This window comes from Perognathus longimembris, chromosome 22, assembly GCF_023159225.1.
Source record: "Perognathus longimembris pacificus isolate PPM17 chromosome 22, ASM2315922v1, whole genome shotgun sequence".
Taxonomy (NCBI): domain Eukaryota; kingdom Metazoa; phylum Chordata; class Mammalia; order Rodentia; family Heteromyidae; genus Perognathus; species Perognathus longimembris.
In genome coordinates, this window is record NC_063182.1 from 25,410,904 (window position 1) to 25,428,589 (window position 17,686).

Consider the following 17,686-nt stretch of genomic DNA (forward strand, 5'->3'; position numbering starts at 1 on the left):
AGCTATTCATCCTTGGAAGTAGTTTTCTCCTCTAACAAATGCCAGAGGGCTGGGCATCTGTGGTTCACGCCTATAGTCCTACCTCCTGAGGAGGCTCAGATCTGAGCATCACAATTTGAAGCCAGGTTGGCAGAAAAGGCCACGACACTTATCTCTAAAACTACTCAGAAAAAGCCAGAAGTGGCACTGTGGCACAAATGGTAGAATGCTAGCTAGCCTTGAGCACAAAGAGGCTCAGGGACAGTGGCCAGGCCAAGAATTCAAATCCCAGGACCAGCAAAAAATAAATAATAGAAAAGAATTGTCAGAGGTCTTATTAAGAAATTAATGAGGGGCTGGGGATATAGCCTAGTGGCAAGAGTGCCTGCCTCATATACATGAGGCCCTAGGTTCGATTCCCCAGCACCACATATACAGAAAACGGCCAGAAGCCGTGGCTCAAGTGGCAGAGTGCTAGCCTTGAGCGGGAAGAAGCCAGGGACAGTGCTCAGGCCCTGAGTCCAAGGCCCAGGACTGGCAAAAAAAAAAAGAAATTAATGAAAACTCTGTACTTTCTCCTGAGAAGACATGTTTGTGTCTGCATACATGTGTATTCTCATAGTCTCATACTAGTGAATCTAGCTATTACAAGAAAATTGAGGGGTGGGAGGAGTTCCATCTTTTCAGATTTCATAATAGATTCATAATGAAGAATTCCTACAGATAAGAAGTATTGATCTCCAGGGTGACATATAGCTTCTTTCAAAGATGGGGTCATTTGCCATAGGCTATTTTGTTTATGCTGCAACTAAGGCCAGAGAAAAGAATATGCGTCTTCTCTTATCAGCCAACTCTTTAATATTCTCCAGGTCATTTGATTTCATCTCTGAGATCTTCCTGACTATCGCTCTTCCCCTTGTTAGTTGAGACATGCCCAACCAGTAAAGGTTTGCTTTAAGTTTGAATAAAATAAAATGCTCACTAACCATTTATCACAGAGGTAAGAACAGAAATCTAGATCTGAGGCAATCTCTTCTATCAAGTAATACTATTCCAACAAGTAAGACTTTGTAAGCTTCAACAAGCAATGTAACTTTGAAGCTATGGTTTATACATCAGCAAAATGGAGGCACATTTCACAATGTTGTTATGAGGATCAAATGAGAATCCTGAGACCTAAATGAGGATTCTTAGAAAAAATATTTTTAAATTTTAATGGAAATTATTGAGAAATACTTGGAGCCTATATGCAAAATAATAAAAACAAATGCCTGCTCTTTATTCTACATATAGGATAAATAATAAGACCTTGCTTAGAGGAGGGATTTAAAAATTCCTAACCTTATCAAAAGAAATTCACTAGTCTCAAGGCATATGTTTTTAGTTTTTAAGTTTTAAGTTAATAACACTCTTTTCCTGTAAACTTGTTTGCTAAACACATAACTTCAATATGTACATGTTTTGGGCCTAAATACAAAGTTGAGAACTTAAAAAAAATGATCCCTTCTAATTTAAACCATAATACAAGAAAAATGATAAGAATATACTTTCCCTGTAATTTTTCCAGGTTATCCAACATATGGGGCTATTAATTAATAATAAAAAAGTTAGTGAAGAATGGGCACAGGAAATAATTTTTAAAGATCTTATTTATATTAATATCATATTTCTCCTAACAGGCACTCTATACTTCTACTGTATTGCTGTAGCTCACACAATCTAAGATGTTAGTACTTTCAAGATTTATGATTTTATGTATACTACATAACATGAAATACTGATAAATTGTAATATAAAAATAAGTACTACTGACAAAGAGATGCATGATAAGTTCAAAGAACTAACATGTTAGAACGAAAACATATACACACCCTAGAATGGGTGGCACACTGCATTCTTCGGTGTGTGAAATGTTTGAGGTAAGATTTGGGGCTTGGACATATACTAGTAAGGTTTTTTGGTTTTGTTCTATTCTGTTCTGGTTTTCCTCCATTAAATTTTCATTTGTTTCAAAAAGTTCTCACAAACGTCTTCTATAAATAGGATAGGGCCTTCACATAAAGATCTAATTACTTGCTTGTAGTTCAAATTTAAAGGATGGCTCAATAATAACAACAAGTGTCAATGATGGATAAAATTATTTTCAAGCTTAAAAAATGAAATACAATTATTTTTCAAGCTTCAAAAACCTAAGGGTTGCTGGGAACCGATGGTTCATGCCTGCAATCCTAGCTACTCAGTAAGATCTCAGGATGGAGGTTCAAAGCCAGGCCAGTAAGGACAATCTGTGAGACTCATCTCCAATTAAGCTCAAGAAAATTGGAATTGGCACAGTGGCTCAAGTGATAGAGTGCTAGCCATAACCTGAAGAGCTCAGGGTGAGTGCCTAGACCCAGAGTTCAAGCCCTACAACCCACAAAAAAACAAATACCTACGTGTTATTAAAGTGACATTATGTATAACAGATGATACAATGTCCAAAGTTTTAGTGAGGAGCAAAAATTTTAAAAGCCACCAATGGCAAAGTTTTTGCAGGTCCTAGGGCTTGAACTCTGGGCTTGGGCACTGTCTCTGTGCTCCTTTTCAGTCAAGGCTAGTGCTGTACCATTTGAGCAACAGTGCCACGTCTGGCCTTTTCTGTGATTAATTAGAGATGAGTCTCATCAGCTTGCCTGCTTGCGCTGGCTTCGAACTGTGATCCTTAGATCTGAGCTAGGATTATAGGCATGACCTGCATGCACCCAGCTGAGGGCAGACTTTATTGACAGACATAATGCCTGTTTGATAATGTCATTTGGGAATAGCCAGTCCCAGGGCTTGAACTCAGGGCCTGAGCTTCTTTTGCACCATTTAAGCCACAGCACCACTTCTGTCCTTTTCTGTTTATGTGGTACTGAGAAATCGAACCCAGGGCTTCATGCATGCTAGGGAAGCACTCTACTGCTAAGCCACATTCCCAGTCTTGCTTTTGTCTTATGGTAATACTTTGCTTTTGATGCTCAAACGTTTACTGAATGCAACCATAATGAACTTACTGCAAAGTAATTCATTGTATCTTCAGATTTCAGGTCAGTGCTTTCAGTCAGTTCTTTCCAAAGGGACTCAGTTTAGTGAAAGGTGAGCACCTTTGTGTGTACTCATGTTTTGGAAATTTGTCTTGAGATAGGCCTTGCTGGAATCTGTGGGAAGCTGTTTTCAGCAAGCACTTTCAAATGACTGTTTCCCCAGGCACCACAAATCTAGTCAAAGTCCTTCCCACCTCTGACACTGAAGTCCTAGAGATGGCCTAGGTCTTCTTTGTATTGCTGGTGCCAATAGTGGTATCTGCCCAGGCTATATATATATATATATGATGACCAACTTACTCACTACTTCTGCTTACTTAAGAAACCTATAAGCTAACCCTTTTCCAGGTTGGAGGGGGGAGGAGAGAGGGAGAGAGGAGGATTGGAAACAAAAATAGACAAGCTGGTTAATTTACAATTGCTTCAAACTATGATTACATTTTCATGATAATGAGTTTCTACAGGCAGCTTTGTATAAACCCTTGGCTAAAATGTGTATTTAAATAATGTAAGAGTGTATATTATAATTAAATGCTTTTGAAAAAAATTTTCTATTCAATTAATATCTTAGTCAATAAACATGTAGTTCAATGTAAATGTCAAAATAAATGTTATCTCCATAAGTGTACCAGTATATTTTTAAAATTAAAAAATAAATTAAAAATTAAATTTTAACATCCTTCTAGTGTAAATTATATTTAGAGCCAAGAGAATAAAGGTAGCTATTAGTCAGCAACTTTCTGAGCAGACTAACTAAACACAACTGTTGGCAAAACCAGTAGGCTAGCCAAACCAAAAACAGTAGGGGAAAGGAGTAAGAGGGAAGGCCTATTATCTAAGAAGAAACAGCAGTGCTGAGAATTTATTTTTGTCTTTGCTGCTTGTTTCAAGCCGATAGTTATCTCTGCTTTCCTAGGTACTAAGTAGGGTTGGGAAGGGCAGTCTGGGGGAAGCACTTTCAAGGCAGGCTGAAATTGCCTACTAATTTCAAAATACTGTATAATTTAGTTTTTCAGATTCAGTCTTCTCCTTAGTCCCTATAAAGTAAAACAAATAATTAACAAAGTATTTCTGAATGTTATACTATGAATTCGGAGTTTAATTTTTTTTTATTTTAAACGTTTCAAAAGAAAAAAATCTTACCTGTTCTTTGGAGTTAATGACTCTAATATGAGAGCTTATAGTACCATTCAAGGGTTTAGGGTTGGCAGTTAAATGCCAGTTTAATCTTCAGAAGGTCACTGTACCTTTTGGAAGGCATACATTTATAACTTGTTTGGCCAGCTATTCCTTGTTCATTTTTGGAAAAGTGAGTCTGACTCAGGATTGCACTCAGTGTAGAAAATGCAAAGGACATAGAGAAAATATTTCCTATTTTTAATGCTCTTCTTAGAAACGAAAATTTTAGTTAGTAATCCTAATTACTTTAGGAGGCTGAAATCTGAGGACTGTGGTTTCAAGACAGCCTGGGCAGGAAAGTCTGTAAGACATATCTCTAATTAACTGCCAAAGAAGCCAGAAGTGCAACTGTGGCTCAAGTGGCACAGTGCTAGCCTTGAGCAAAAGGCCCAGGCCCTGAGTTTAAGCTCCAGGACTGGCACACATGAAAAAAAATAAATAAATAAAAACTTTATAAGTAGAATACATCATGACCAATGTCTTTCTCCCTCACTTTTTCTGATTTGTTGCATTAAAACTGCTTTGTATAACTACTTAAAGATAATAATAAAGGTGTAAAAACAAGGAGTAAAGTTCTTTCTTCTTTCTCCTCTTCTTCCTTTCTTCTTTCCTTCCTTCCTCCTACCCACCCCCCTCTCTTTTTTTTCTTTCTGACAAATGGTCTTGCTATGTAGCATAGGCTGGCTGGCCTTAGAACCCATAATTTTCCAAGCTCAGCCTCGCAAGTGCTGAGATTACAGGCATGTACCACTATGTCCAGCAATGGTTTCACTATATAGTTAAAATAGAGAGTCAGAACTATCTTGACTTTTATAAAGCTTACTTGTAGCTTACAGAAATTGGGTAATCATTCCTCTGAATATTCTAACTTGAACACCTCAATCAAGTTGCCCAGGTCAATCTTTCCAGCTATCTTTTCTGTTCAAATATGCTCATCTACAAGTCCTATAATCCTTACAAACTTTAAGTGTCCTGGGTATGGATTTGAAGTGAGTCAGGAGAACTAGTTGACCCACAACCTTCAGGATGAACAAGGCATTTTTAATGGTATGTTCACCTCCTAACACCCATGATTTTAGTAGTCAGAATCCACTGTTCCTATAGACATTTTGTCTTTCTGAATACAGAAATATGCCTTCAATGACTATCCAATTTCCAGAGTGGCTTCTTCCATTAAGAAATAGGGATGGAAAGAACTCTAAAAAGCAGAACTTTTTTTCTGCTATAAAAACTAGTTGGCCAATTATGAAGATAAAAATTTGTGTCAACTTTTATTCTTTAATAATATACTGCTAAATTTTAATATTTTAGTCTATACTTATTTAGATGTTAACTCTAACCTAGGACAGCATGTTTATGCAGAAAAGTAAATATGCTTATAAGCTAACCTGCCAAGACCTAAATTCTGGTTCCAAAGATATAACTTAAGAAAAACATCCTATAATTAGTAACAAGGAACAGCATAACCATGCATTGCTTAGCATAAATCTCATCAGGGACACAGGAAATAATTTTAACAGGACATGACCACTTTGAAAGGGCATTTTTAATATGGTTATATTTATGCTTCAAATATGCCTGACTATGATGCTGTCATGATACTCTTAAGGTATATAATTTTGAATTGTATTTGATGTAAAGGTACAAATAAAACTTCTCACTAAGGAAGCATATCTTTTGTGTAAAATCTAAATTTAAAGCTTCCAATGTAAAGCCTTGAGTATTTTCCACATAGGAATACTGTAAGCATATTTCTTTGGGGTTTTGAAAGCAATCTGCAAAGGCAACCTTAACTTATCATAGCTCTCGAGAGAAACAGAGGAGCCCTGTACAGAAGACCCTCACACTGAAGGCTCTGCGTACTCCCTGTGGGTTGTGCCAACCCACTCTTTCCCCTGTAATGACTCTTTGTTTTTACTAAATCCCAAAGGGCTGGGGAGAGCTCTGCAAAGAGACAGGGGGAAGGGCAAATGGAATGCAGCTGCAGGCTCTGAAACAATGCTGAGTCCATATATTTTGTTCCCAGTTAGAATAATAAAAAGAGTAGGGATTTGAAGAGACAGACCCTAAATAAGCAAGGTAGGGCTAAGCATCCTATACCTTTTTCTGCAATTCTGCCATTGCTTATCTATGGTACTAAATCCAGTCTTCTTGCAATCATGGGCTACAAAGTGTATCTGCTCAAACTAAAAGATGCACTGAGTTAAGTCTATCAGTCATTTTATAACTAAATTATATTTTATCAGCAAACCATATTCAGAGAAAGGTTAGAGTAGGAAGAAGAGTGGTACAGAGATAAACTGGGGGAGCTTTTATACGTGGGGACAGGGAAGATGTGGAGAAAGCTAAGTAGAAAATTTGAAAAAGAAGGCCCAAGGTCTGAAATATAAACTGCTTGCTTTCAATCTTACCTAGGCTTGGAGTAATGAGTACATCTGAGAAAACCATGCCCCTTTCTTGAGTGCTAAAAGCTGCAAGTGTTAGAATTGAGTGTTTGGAAGCACCCGTAGGTATCAGGTCTCTATTATTTAGTCTTTCAGTCTTACTTGTGGGCCTCCTAAGAAAAGTCCTATATGTGCATTTCATTAGCTTTAATTCTCAATTTGGCAAAAGAGAGAATTAAGGAGAGCCAGCAGTTCTCAAACAAAATGTAGCCCTACAACTTCCAGTGAGAGAAACACAGCTCAACTTCTCTAGATCTTGCTCTACCTGCTGGTAACTGTTGATTGGCCCTTCTGGGTCTCAAAGACTTTGACCTGCTTCTGGAACATCTCTTCAAATGTTACTGGGTCATTTACATTTGTAGGACTGTGCACTGGCTGTTCAGGACTATAATCCATACTACTTAGGAGGGGAGGATCTGAGGTTCCTGTTGGAAATCACTCTGGCTCTTATCTCCAATTAACTAGCAAAAAGCTGGAAATGCAGATGTGGCTCAAGTTGCAGAATGCCAGCCATGAGTGAAAAAGATAAGTGAGGGCTCCAGGCCTCAGTCCAAGTCCCAGTACTAGCTCATACACATAACACACACACACACACACACACACACCCCTACTTCTACATCTTTCAGGAAAACTCCTGAAGCCTTAAATAAACAAATAAACCAAACTTTCAAATATATAACAATCATGCACTAAAAACTACCTAAACAGCACTCTGACAAAATTAAGAAGAACTGAATTGTTCCAAGTGGAACAACTGGAAGGAATTGGAAGAATTGTTCCAAGTAGAATCCCATTCATCAACACTCAGTTACTGAGGGGGAGAAAGGACTTCATTGTAAAGCTGTCCTGTAGAAGCAAAGCTCTGACATCCACACAAATAGCTCCTTCAACTTAGCATTATACAAATGATGTACAAGTACTATATCCTAATTCATGTTGATTGATATAATTAATGTAACTCATATTTTAGGATTATAAAGTTTAGATAGATTATACTTATTAACACTGGCCTTGGCGTATTTGACACAAAAAATATGTAGGTTTACAATAAAAACTTGAATTTTATTGCCAAGGTGATGTACAGAGGGGTTATAGTTACATATGTAAGGTAGTGAGTACGTTTCTGGTCAAACTTGATACCTCCTCCCTGATATTTCTTCCTTCCACTCCTCCGCCCCATTCCCTCCATGGCCTCCTTTTTTTACCTTGCCACTCCTCTATAGCCTAAAGTACACTAACAGATATTTCAGATCTATGCTCTACATTTAGCATGTATTGATAGAAATGTATATTAATTTAAGTGAAGAAACAAAATTCTACTAAAATATTAAAGGTAATAATTTATACCACACTAATATAATGAAACTAAGTGTATAGGCAGCAAAATTTTATTAATAGTAACAGCAATCATAATTCTAACTTGTGTATCAGTAATCTTACGGATGTTTGGTTGTGATAAATCTAATATTTACAAAATATTTTGATGTTTAAACTCTCAGAAAAGATTCAAATATGCAATTATACACGATCTAGAAAACAATCTCACAATAATTATCTGAATTATTTTAAAATAAATTAAGAAGATCAAGCACCAGAATCAAAGATATCAGAAATTTTCATTTAGTCACAAAGTTCACAAGAGTGCTTGATAGTATTTGGGTGGTCCAGTAGGCACAAATTTTCAGTTTTATAGCCTATAAGAGTAATATTAGATTTATTTTTGGCTAAGCCAGTAAGAGTACTTACCCCTTGGAGCCCTTGGAACTGAATGGAAGGTCGAAAAGGAATTAAATTCTGTTAAAAGAAAAACAAGAGAGGTAAATCTTGGTTACTGTGACACAGAAATAAGACAAAATAAAACATTAGCTCTATGCATTTGCTCAGTACCATATGTGAAAAATCTCCTTTTATGAGTACTTTTGCAAGTCATTAAGTGAAGAAGCCTTGATGAACTGTTTACGTTTCTCCGAACCATACAACTAAAAGATATTTGTTTGCAAAGTAGCTAGTTATGCTTTTGAAATTGTTAAGATTAGCAAACAACAACAACAACAAAAAACCCCACCAAAACTAAAATTAGTGCTCTAGTTCAATTTCATATTAAATTTCATATTATCACTTTTAATAGTGGTAGGAAAAAGGAAGCGATACTTGGAAGAACCTTGAAAAATTCAACAGGATGCTAGAAATAGAAATATACAATTTTAACATATTTAAGAGTCAACTGTAGCTTTTTATTTGCTCACATTTCTTCTTTTGAATTTATTTATTTACTTTCTCTTCTTTCTCCCTTTCTCTCTCTCTCTCTCTCTCTCTCTCTCTCTCTCTCTCTCTTTCTTTCTTTCATTCTTTCTTTGTATTTTTTGTAGCAGTGTTGGGGTATGAACTCAAGGCCTCACACTTGCCTGGCTTACTTGCTTGGATGGCAATCTACATGTTGAGCCATGCCTGCAGCAATGCTTTTTGCCAGCTACCTTGATTATAGAGTCTCAGATTTTTCTGCTTGTGGTGGCCTTGAATCTTGATCCTTCATATCTCAGTCTCCTTAGTAGGAAGGATTATAGGCAGGAGTCACAGATACCCTGCTACAAAACAGTTTTTACTAAGGCATCAAAAAGTTACTGATTTTTCTTATGAAATTCACACCAGGAGAGCATATCAACCCTAGTTTCCAACAAAATGCTTTTCTAAATTGCTATTATAAATCTGTGATCAAAGTAGAGTTCAGTAGTGTCTAACAGTATATCCAAATGTAATGTATAAAAATGAAAGCAGTGCCAAGTGCTGGGGGCTCAGGTCTATAATCCTAACTACTCAGAAGGCTGAGTTTGAAGTCAGTTTGGGTAGGAAAATCTACAGCCTCTACCTCCAATTAACCTGAAAAAATACCAAGCATGGTTCAGGTGAAACAGCAATGAGTGAAAAAGCCAAGCAAGTGTATGAAGCCTAGCCCTCAAGGCCTCTTATGGACATAGAAGAAAAAAGGAAGGAAGGAAGGAAGAAAGAAAGAAAGAAAACTGCACTTCTGTTCTTATCCATACCACATCATATCCACTACAACTTCTAATTACTTCCCTAAACTTCTATGCAGATTAGAAGTTCACTACCAGCTTATAGTACCTTATACACCTAGAATCCTCGCTACTCAGGAGGCTGAGATCTAAGAATCCTAGTTGGAAGCCATGCAAGGAAGACTCTTATGTCTAAGTAACTAGCACAATTTGGAAGTGGAAGAGTGGCTCAATTGGCAGAGCTCTAACCATGATCCCCAAAGCTGAGATTGTCCTTGTACTGGCAAGGGCTAGTACTGGCACAAACCAAAAATGATTCCTAATCAGGATTATGATAAACAAAAGAGGGGAGAGGAAGAAAAGGATACTGCTTCTTTAAAAGAGATTACCTGACTACTGAGTGATATTAATGAATACTGTTATTGTTCTATCACCATAAAGAGATAATTTAACCTTAACTTTATCAACAGAATCGAAGTACCTCCATGTGACAAATTTATTTCTTGGTGTGATAGAAGTGGGTTTTTAGAAAGGGTTTTTAAGAAAGGAAAGGAAGGAGTTGGAGACATGGTTCATTTGGTGGAGCGCTAGCCAAGGAGCAAAAGCAGCAGGTACTGACTTTAAGTCCTGGACTTGGACCTTAAAAAAAAAAAAAAAAGGAAAGAAAGAAAAATGTAGGCTCCAATCTTTAAAGCCTAAATATTAGAAGTGATTTGTTCCAATTTGTAATTTTTATGAAAGTATAAAATATAGGTCTCTTTTCTTTAAGAGAAAATCTGACACCAAATTTACTCTTCCTACAGTAAATAAATGCCTGCAGGAGCTTGGGGAATTGCTTGAGTAGGTGGTTGTACCTCCATCCTCCACAATATTTCCACCCAGCCCTGTCTCCTCAACTATCCTTCAAATTACAATAGTGAAGGACTCCTAAGAGGCTGATTACATTTCTCTCCTTACTATCACATGCTGCTTTCAGCTCACCTTGAGAACTTAAAATTCTCCATTCAAGTTCATCAACTCTTCTATGCCAAATAAATGAACACCTTTTCCCCCTGAATTACACTGTATACTTGTTTTTCTTTGTACTTAGATACACACTAGTCCTTCCAACTTTTTTATCACAAATTTCATTTCAAAAGCTAAGGAAGGAAGGTGAGAAGGAAGGAAGGAATGAAGGAAGGAAGGAAGGGAGGGAGGGAGGGAGGGAGGGAAGGAAGCCAGGGACCAATGGCTTATGCCTATAATCCTAGTTACTCAAGACCAGAGCAGGAAAACCATGAGACTCAACTGCAATTAACCATCAAAAAGCTGAGTTGCTCTGGCTAAAGCAACAGAGCACTGGCCTTAAGGGAAAAAGCCAGTACATGTTTGATGACAGAATCTTTTCATTCTTTAGTTTGCATCTCCCACCTGCTGTTTGCTATTGTCTACAGAACTTGTGGCATTAAAAACACTCAATGAAAGCCAAGCTACAGTGGTTCGTGCTTGTAATCATAGCCACTCGGGAGTCTGAGATCTGAGGATCTCAGTTCAAGTCAGCCCAGGCATGAAAGTCTATGAGTCCAGCAAAAAGCTAGAAGTGGAGCTGTGGCTCAAGTGGTAGAGTGCTGGCCTTGAACAAAAGCAATTCAGGGGCAGTGCCCTGGGCCTGACTTCAAAAGTCAGGAATGGCATGGATTCGCAGGTACACACACATACACACACACACACACACACACACACACACACACACACACACACACACCCTCTCAATGACCGACAGCAAACTTTCATTGACTGGCAAATACCAAACAACTTCCCCATTTGCAACCTCCCCAACTAAATTGGCACCACTTTCCTACTTTCCTCTGGTAATGGCGTTTCTATTTCTTTGGTGTTTCAGGCTCACAATCTTGGTTAATTTACAGTTTCTCATCCCACCATACTCAATTACATATTATTATAATTATAGAATTCCAAATACAGAACAAGCCTTAGAAATTACATAGTGTACCCACCCTCCACCCCCAGTCCATGTATTCCATTAATAACTAAGGTGTGCACAGAACCCTGGACTGGATCTTCCTATTTTGCCTTGCTAGTTTTTTGCATTGCCTTATGCAACACACATATGTGCTAGGAGAGATATGAAAGTGTGAGGGCCTAATCCCTCCTACCAGAGTTCACAAATTAGTTGGGGAAAACTTGAGAATGATTAAGCACTAGGCTAAGTCCTATCAGGAAATGCAGTATGAATTCTCAAAAGGAAAAGAGAACATGAGTAAGACTAGATACAAGGCAAGTCAAAGCGATTGTAGAAAAGATGGATCTTGAATAGCAGATTAGGGAAAACAGGCTCCAGGGAGAGACAGCTCCCTGCAAGGAAGACAGCAAGGAAGGCAAAGATGGGCACCTTGTAGGCAGAGGCAGGTCTGTGTGTGCATAGAATTCTTTCACAGTGAGACATAATAGACTGGATAGGAGCTGTTCCCCAAAATTCCTGCCTAAGCTCTCCTGTACTCATCCCAACTCTCTGGTTTTAGTTTTTCTGTTTTAGAATAAATAGGATGATTATTTAAGTTTCACACCTCAGGATTTTGCCCCAAATCCATCTCAACCTGTGACATTCCTCTTCTTACTCAGTCACTGATGATTTGTAAGCCTTGTGTTCAATATACTATGCAAGTGTGTGTGAGAGAAGTTCTTTCAGCTATATATAAATTAGATGGAGAAAGATGGATTGGGGAAGGGAAAGTAGCCTGGAACTCACCTGGAACTATTGGAGTTAAGGAAAGAAAGGCCTAAATGAGTATGAGTGAGTCAGAAGCCAACAAGAGATGTTGGGCCAGCAGACATTCTGAAAAGAAGACATACTGACAGTGGAATATCAAGCACCAAAGGAAATGGTATCAAAACCCTAGGACTACCAGTCATCAGCTCCAGCCTGTCTGCCCCAGATTCCCTCAAACTAAGCTAAGTCTCCTTTGAAGGCAAGGCCCCTTGACCAGGCCTCCAGGTCAATGCCTGTCTTCTTTCAAGAATACTCAAAGCATTAAAATGGCTAGCACAGTCTCTCTCAGACATCACTTCAACAGAACCCACTGCCTTCTAAAGCAAAGCAAACTGCTCAAACAGAACTCTACCTACTCATGCATCTGATGTCTGCAACAGTAGGGTAGCTACAAGGAGTAAGTTCTAAAAGTTAAAAAAAAAAAAAAAAACCTTCTAAGGACATATCTCAAGCATGTTAGTTTTTTAGTCTTGCTTAAGGCAGAGACCTCGACTCAATGTTTACTTAAAAATATACTTCTAAAAGCAAGTCTGTTTTACAAATTATAGGTGACCAAATATAATATGATGTTTTTAAATAATTATCTTTATAAGAACATTCTCATTGGAAGTGAGTCTAGGTAGACTTGAACCTTTGCTTTTTAGCTTTAAACATTTGCACCAAGTAGCTTTTGGAAAATCAAGTAACTTTAGGGTTTAACTGAACAGGATGAGGCATTAAGTTAGCTAGTGATCTGGTATCTACACCTAGCTAAGAAACACAAGGGCAGATTGGAAACAGCTAGGGAAACTCCTTCGACAAAGGCTTAAAAAATGATAAAGGTGATGATTTTCAGTCAAAAGATTTGATTAAACTCTTAGTAGTATCACTGCCTTTAGTCCCTGAAGTAACCTTGTACAAGTCTTATGAAAAGGAGTTTTTCTTTCCCTCCCTCCCTTCCTCCCTCCCTCTTCTCCCTCCCTCCCTTCCTTCTTTCTTTTCCTTCCTCCTTCCTCCGCTCCCTCCTACCCCTACTCTCTCTCCCTCTCTCTTTTTTTTGTGGTAGTTACTGGAGTTTGAACTCAGCACCTTAGCACTTTCAAGGTAGGAGCTCTACTATTTGAGCCACTAATTTAAGAGCTTTAGTTTGTTTTTTTTTAGGTTGTTGTTCTTCAAGCTGGGCTGGGACCCCAATCTTGCTACCTATATTTAAGTTACATTCATTGATCCTTCTATTTAAGCCACATTGTAAAACAGAGATGTTGCAAAAAAGAAAGCAAGTCAAAGATAATGCCAAACTTTGCCACAAACAAGCCCTTTCCATAAGTGGTAACAGTTTAGGTGTCTGCTTCAGATGAGATTTGCTTGGGGGAGTAATTGTTGTTAACAAGGTACTATTTACTGCGTGCTGAAAATATACCATAACCATTTTTAATACCACTTCCAGGAATGCTCACCAACACCTTTGTGGGGTAGATACTACTACACTGTTGTTCCTTTTTCTAAAATAAGTCCTGTGAATTACCTGAGGCTACCCAGCTAATAAGTGACCTGGGACTGAAACCCAGTAACATTTTATGAACTGTGCTCTTGTCTAGTTTTAAAACTTCATGTTTATCCAACATTTTATATAACTAGCATTTTTCTGCCTTTCTCCAACAATAGGTATTCAAAATTTGGGAAATGTGAAAGCAAAAGAATTACAGAATAATATCAAGCCTCTACTTTGGCTTTGTACCATGGATTGAGGCAACTGAAGAATCAATCATTTTCACTGTGAAAGTAACATTCTACTTGTGCAAGTAAACAACAGGTACATTTTTCCTGAGTTACAACTGTTACAAATGATGTCATTTTTTTCTTCCCTAGAAGAGACATTATACTATTTAAGAACTTGTGGTTAAATTTTTTAATCATTTTATTCTTTATAATATCATCTCATAAATCTAATTGGTAGAAAGTTTAAAGAAAGAAATTTGATATTTGATTTTGGTAGTCTGGGTATTGTATATAAGTTTGTGTGAATTAGGGAAGGGAAGGGGAACATCAAAATGGTGAGACAAAGGGTAAAAGGCAAACCAATACAATAGCAATAGCTTGTAAAGCAACTGTACAACTTGGGGGGGGGGGTGATTAGAGAGAAGGGAAGGTGGGAGAAAATGAGGGAGGATGTAACAAGTTTGACCAGAAATGTACTCACTACCTTACATATGTAACTGTAACCCTTCTGTACATCACCTTGACAATAAAAATTAAAATAAAATAAAATTTGGAGCTAAAGCAGGAAAAAAGCAGCACACAATATCAGAATTGATCTAAAAAATCAAATATACTCAGTTCTTGTCAAAGGTTACTAATACATTTAGAATGATATATAATGTGAAATTTAGATGTAACGCAAAAACCACTTTAATGAATGATAACCCTTTTGCCTCCAGTATTTTGTTAGATGCTAAAAAAGTCATCAAGGTATACAAAACAAATCCAGTATTTTGCCTTCCTTGTGAGTCAATTCAACCTTAGATACAGAGGAAACTCCATTACTACAGATTTAGGAGAATAGAAGGAATTCATGTTTTTTTCTATGTTTTCTAGTTATTACAGCACAGAAAAAAGAGTTAATATTTCTTAAGCAACAAAACCCTAATATTCTTTAAATCTCTTTGTTTACTTGTTTTATATTTTGGTGGTTACTAGGCTAGCATTCTAGCACTTGAGCCATGCTTCCAGCCCTATTTCTTTTTTTTTTTTTTTGCAAGTATTGCTTTTGTAGTTATTTCTCTTTTTTTACCCTGTGTCTCTCAAATTTGGTATTCCCTTTGAATTTCCTACTTCCAATACCAGTAAACACGGTTTCCAATATACTCAGATAAGATTACAGAGATAGTGTAGGTACAACCATAGGAAGGTGATACAAGAACATCATCAATAATAGAAACTACACATACACATAGGACGTTGAAAGTAGTTACAACTGTGATATATCACTTGTTTCCATAACATGGAGTTCATTTCACTTAGCATCATCTTATGTGTTCCTAAGGGTATAGCTATTGGGCCTTGTGATGCTCTGCTATGGCTTGCCTAAACCTGTACTAATTATTCCCAATAAGGGAGGCCATAGAGTCCATGTTTCTTTGGGTCTGGCTTGCTTCACTTAGTATAACTTTTTCCAAGTCCTTCCATTTCCTTACAAATGGAACAATGTCATTCTTTCTGATAGAGGCATAAAATTCCATTGTGTATATGGACCACATTTTCCTGATCCATTCATCTATGGAGGGGCATCTGGGTTGGTTCCAGATTCTCGCTATGACAAATTGTGCTGCGATGAACATTGTTGTGCTGGTGGCCTTACTGTGATTTTGTTTGTGTTCTTTTGGATAGATACCCAACAGTGGGGCTGCTGGGTCATAGGGGAGTTCTATATTGAGCCTTCTGAGGAATCTCCATACTGCTTGCCAGAGTGGCTGAACCAGTTTACATTCCCACTAACAATGAAGTAGGGTTCCCTTTTGGCCACATCCCCTCCAACAATTGTTATTATTAGTTTTCTTGATATATGACATTCTTGCTGGGGTGAGATGGAATCTCAATGTTGTTTTGATTTGCATTTCCTTTATGGCCAGTGATGTAGAGCATTTTTTCATATGTCTATTGGCCATTCTCATTTCCTCATCAGAGAAGTTTCTTTGTAAGTCTTTAGCCCACTTGATGAGGGGGCTATTGGTTCTTTGCGGTTTTGTTCCAGCCCTATTTCTTGCTGGTTATTTTGGAGATGGTGTCTAGAGAACTTTTGATGCCTTAGCTGGCCTCAAATTGCAATCCTTTAAGATTTCAATGCCCTGACTAGTTAGGATTACAGGCATTAGCCATGGGCAACTAATCATGATCCTTATTTTGAGTAAAAATGTCCAAAAAACTACAGCTAACTGATGCAAGCCAAACTTTTTTTTTAAAAAGTAATTGTTGTTGTTTTAAATCTTAAGATTTCAAACAGCTGTTAAATGAACACATAAGGCAAAAAATGTAAGCTGATAAAACCACCAAAATGTTATTGTCACCTCACCTTTAGACCAACAGCTGCAATACAGTATATCATCACAATTGAAACATAATATCTCAGCATTATTTCTGAGAGATTAATGTAGGTCTTATAATTATATAATAAGCTTAATGTCAAATCTGACTTGTAAAGGCAAATAAAGTTTTATTCCCAGGGATCATGATCTCTGGAGCCAATGTACAAAGAAAAGTACTAAAATAAGATCGGACTCAGACAGAACCTGTTTTAAAATTACAACTTGATAAATTGTAGCATCTACATTATTTGTTATTAAGGAAGCCATTAGGGAACTACACACCTGGAAACTTCATGATCATACTGCGGTTTAAAGATCACTTAGGCACTGGAGGATGAACTACAGAGGTGGGGGGTTGGGGACTTAATCAACTGTGTGTCCAGGGCAGTGATCCTGAAGACAGCTGATGGTGGGTGGGACTGGAAGAGTGGTGATCTCTGGGGATAGATTCTATATATTTTAAAATTGACAAGATCTGCTGATGGATCAAAGGTATAAAGAAAGCAGATAAATAGGGGTTACTAGTCAATTCTTCACAACTGGACTCTGCTATCACTAAGATGGGGAACACTCAAAGGATGTGGGCTTATGAGTAGAATCATGTTTAGTTTGGATATAAGTTTAAGATGCCTATTAAACTTCAATGAAGGAAGGGTATGTTGGAAGTAAGTGCTCAGAGTTGAAAAGGTTTGATCTGAGATAAATATTTTCAAGTCATTAGTATATAGATGGCATTTAAATCCATATTAAAAGGTATCAGAGAGTAAAGAAATACAGTAAGGACAAGGGACCATCAATATTCAGTGGCCAGTTAAGCATAAAATTGCCTATGTCAGAGCAAAGAGGGGTAGAAGGAAAGTCAGGAAGATGTTTCTAATAGGATTTAGTAATCAACATGATGAAATGCCCATTTTATTAGACTCTCACTAAGTCTGGTAAGATAGGAAGACAGATGATTAGGAACGACAGCACCTGGTCAGGTGTATTACCAAGGATTTTGTAATTAGTCACTATGAAAACAAGGGCTGGGTGAAGGGTGGCAAGTAAAGATATTACTTATCCTCAAATATAATCTTTTTCTTTGTAGATGTTTCCCCTGAGCAGAATTTTATGTTTTTTATGTTTTTCTTTTTCACATTTACCTGCTTCTTTTTTTCCTTTGTTGTTATTATTTGTT

The 17,686-nt window shown here is 37.4% G+C and overlaps 1 protein-coding gene across 2 annotated transcripts in view; it reads right to left on the reverse strand.

Annotated features, from left to right (window-relative positions):
* The window catches only part of Ell2 (elongation factor for RNA polymerase II 2), a 73,773-nt gene that overhangs the window by 47,081 nt on the left and 9,006 nt on the right, over window positions 1–17,686 (reverse strand). For both annotated transcript variants that reach the window (XM_048331572.1, XM_048331571.1), the window contains exon 2: window positions 8,414–8,461. In XM_048331572.1, the coding sequence (XP_048187529.1) occupies window positions 8,414–8,461 (48 nt within the window). The remainder of the gene's footprint in view (window positions 1–8,413; window positions 8,462–17,686) is intronic.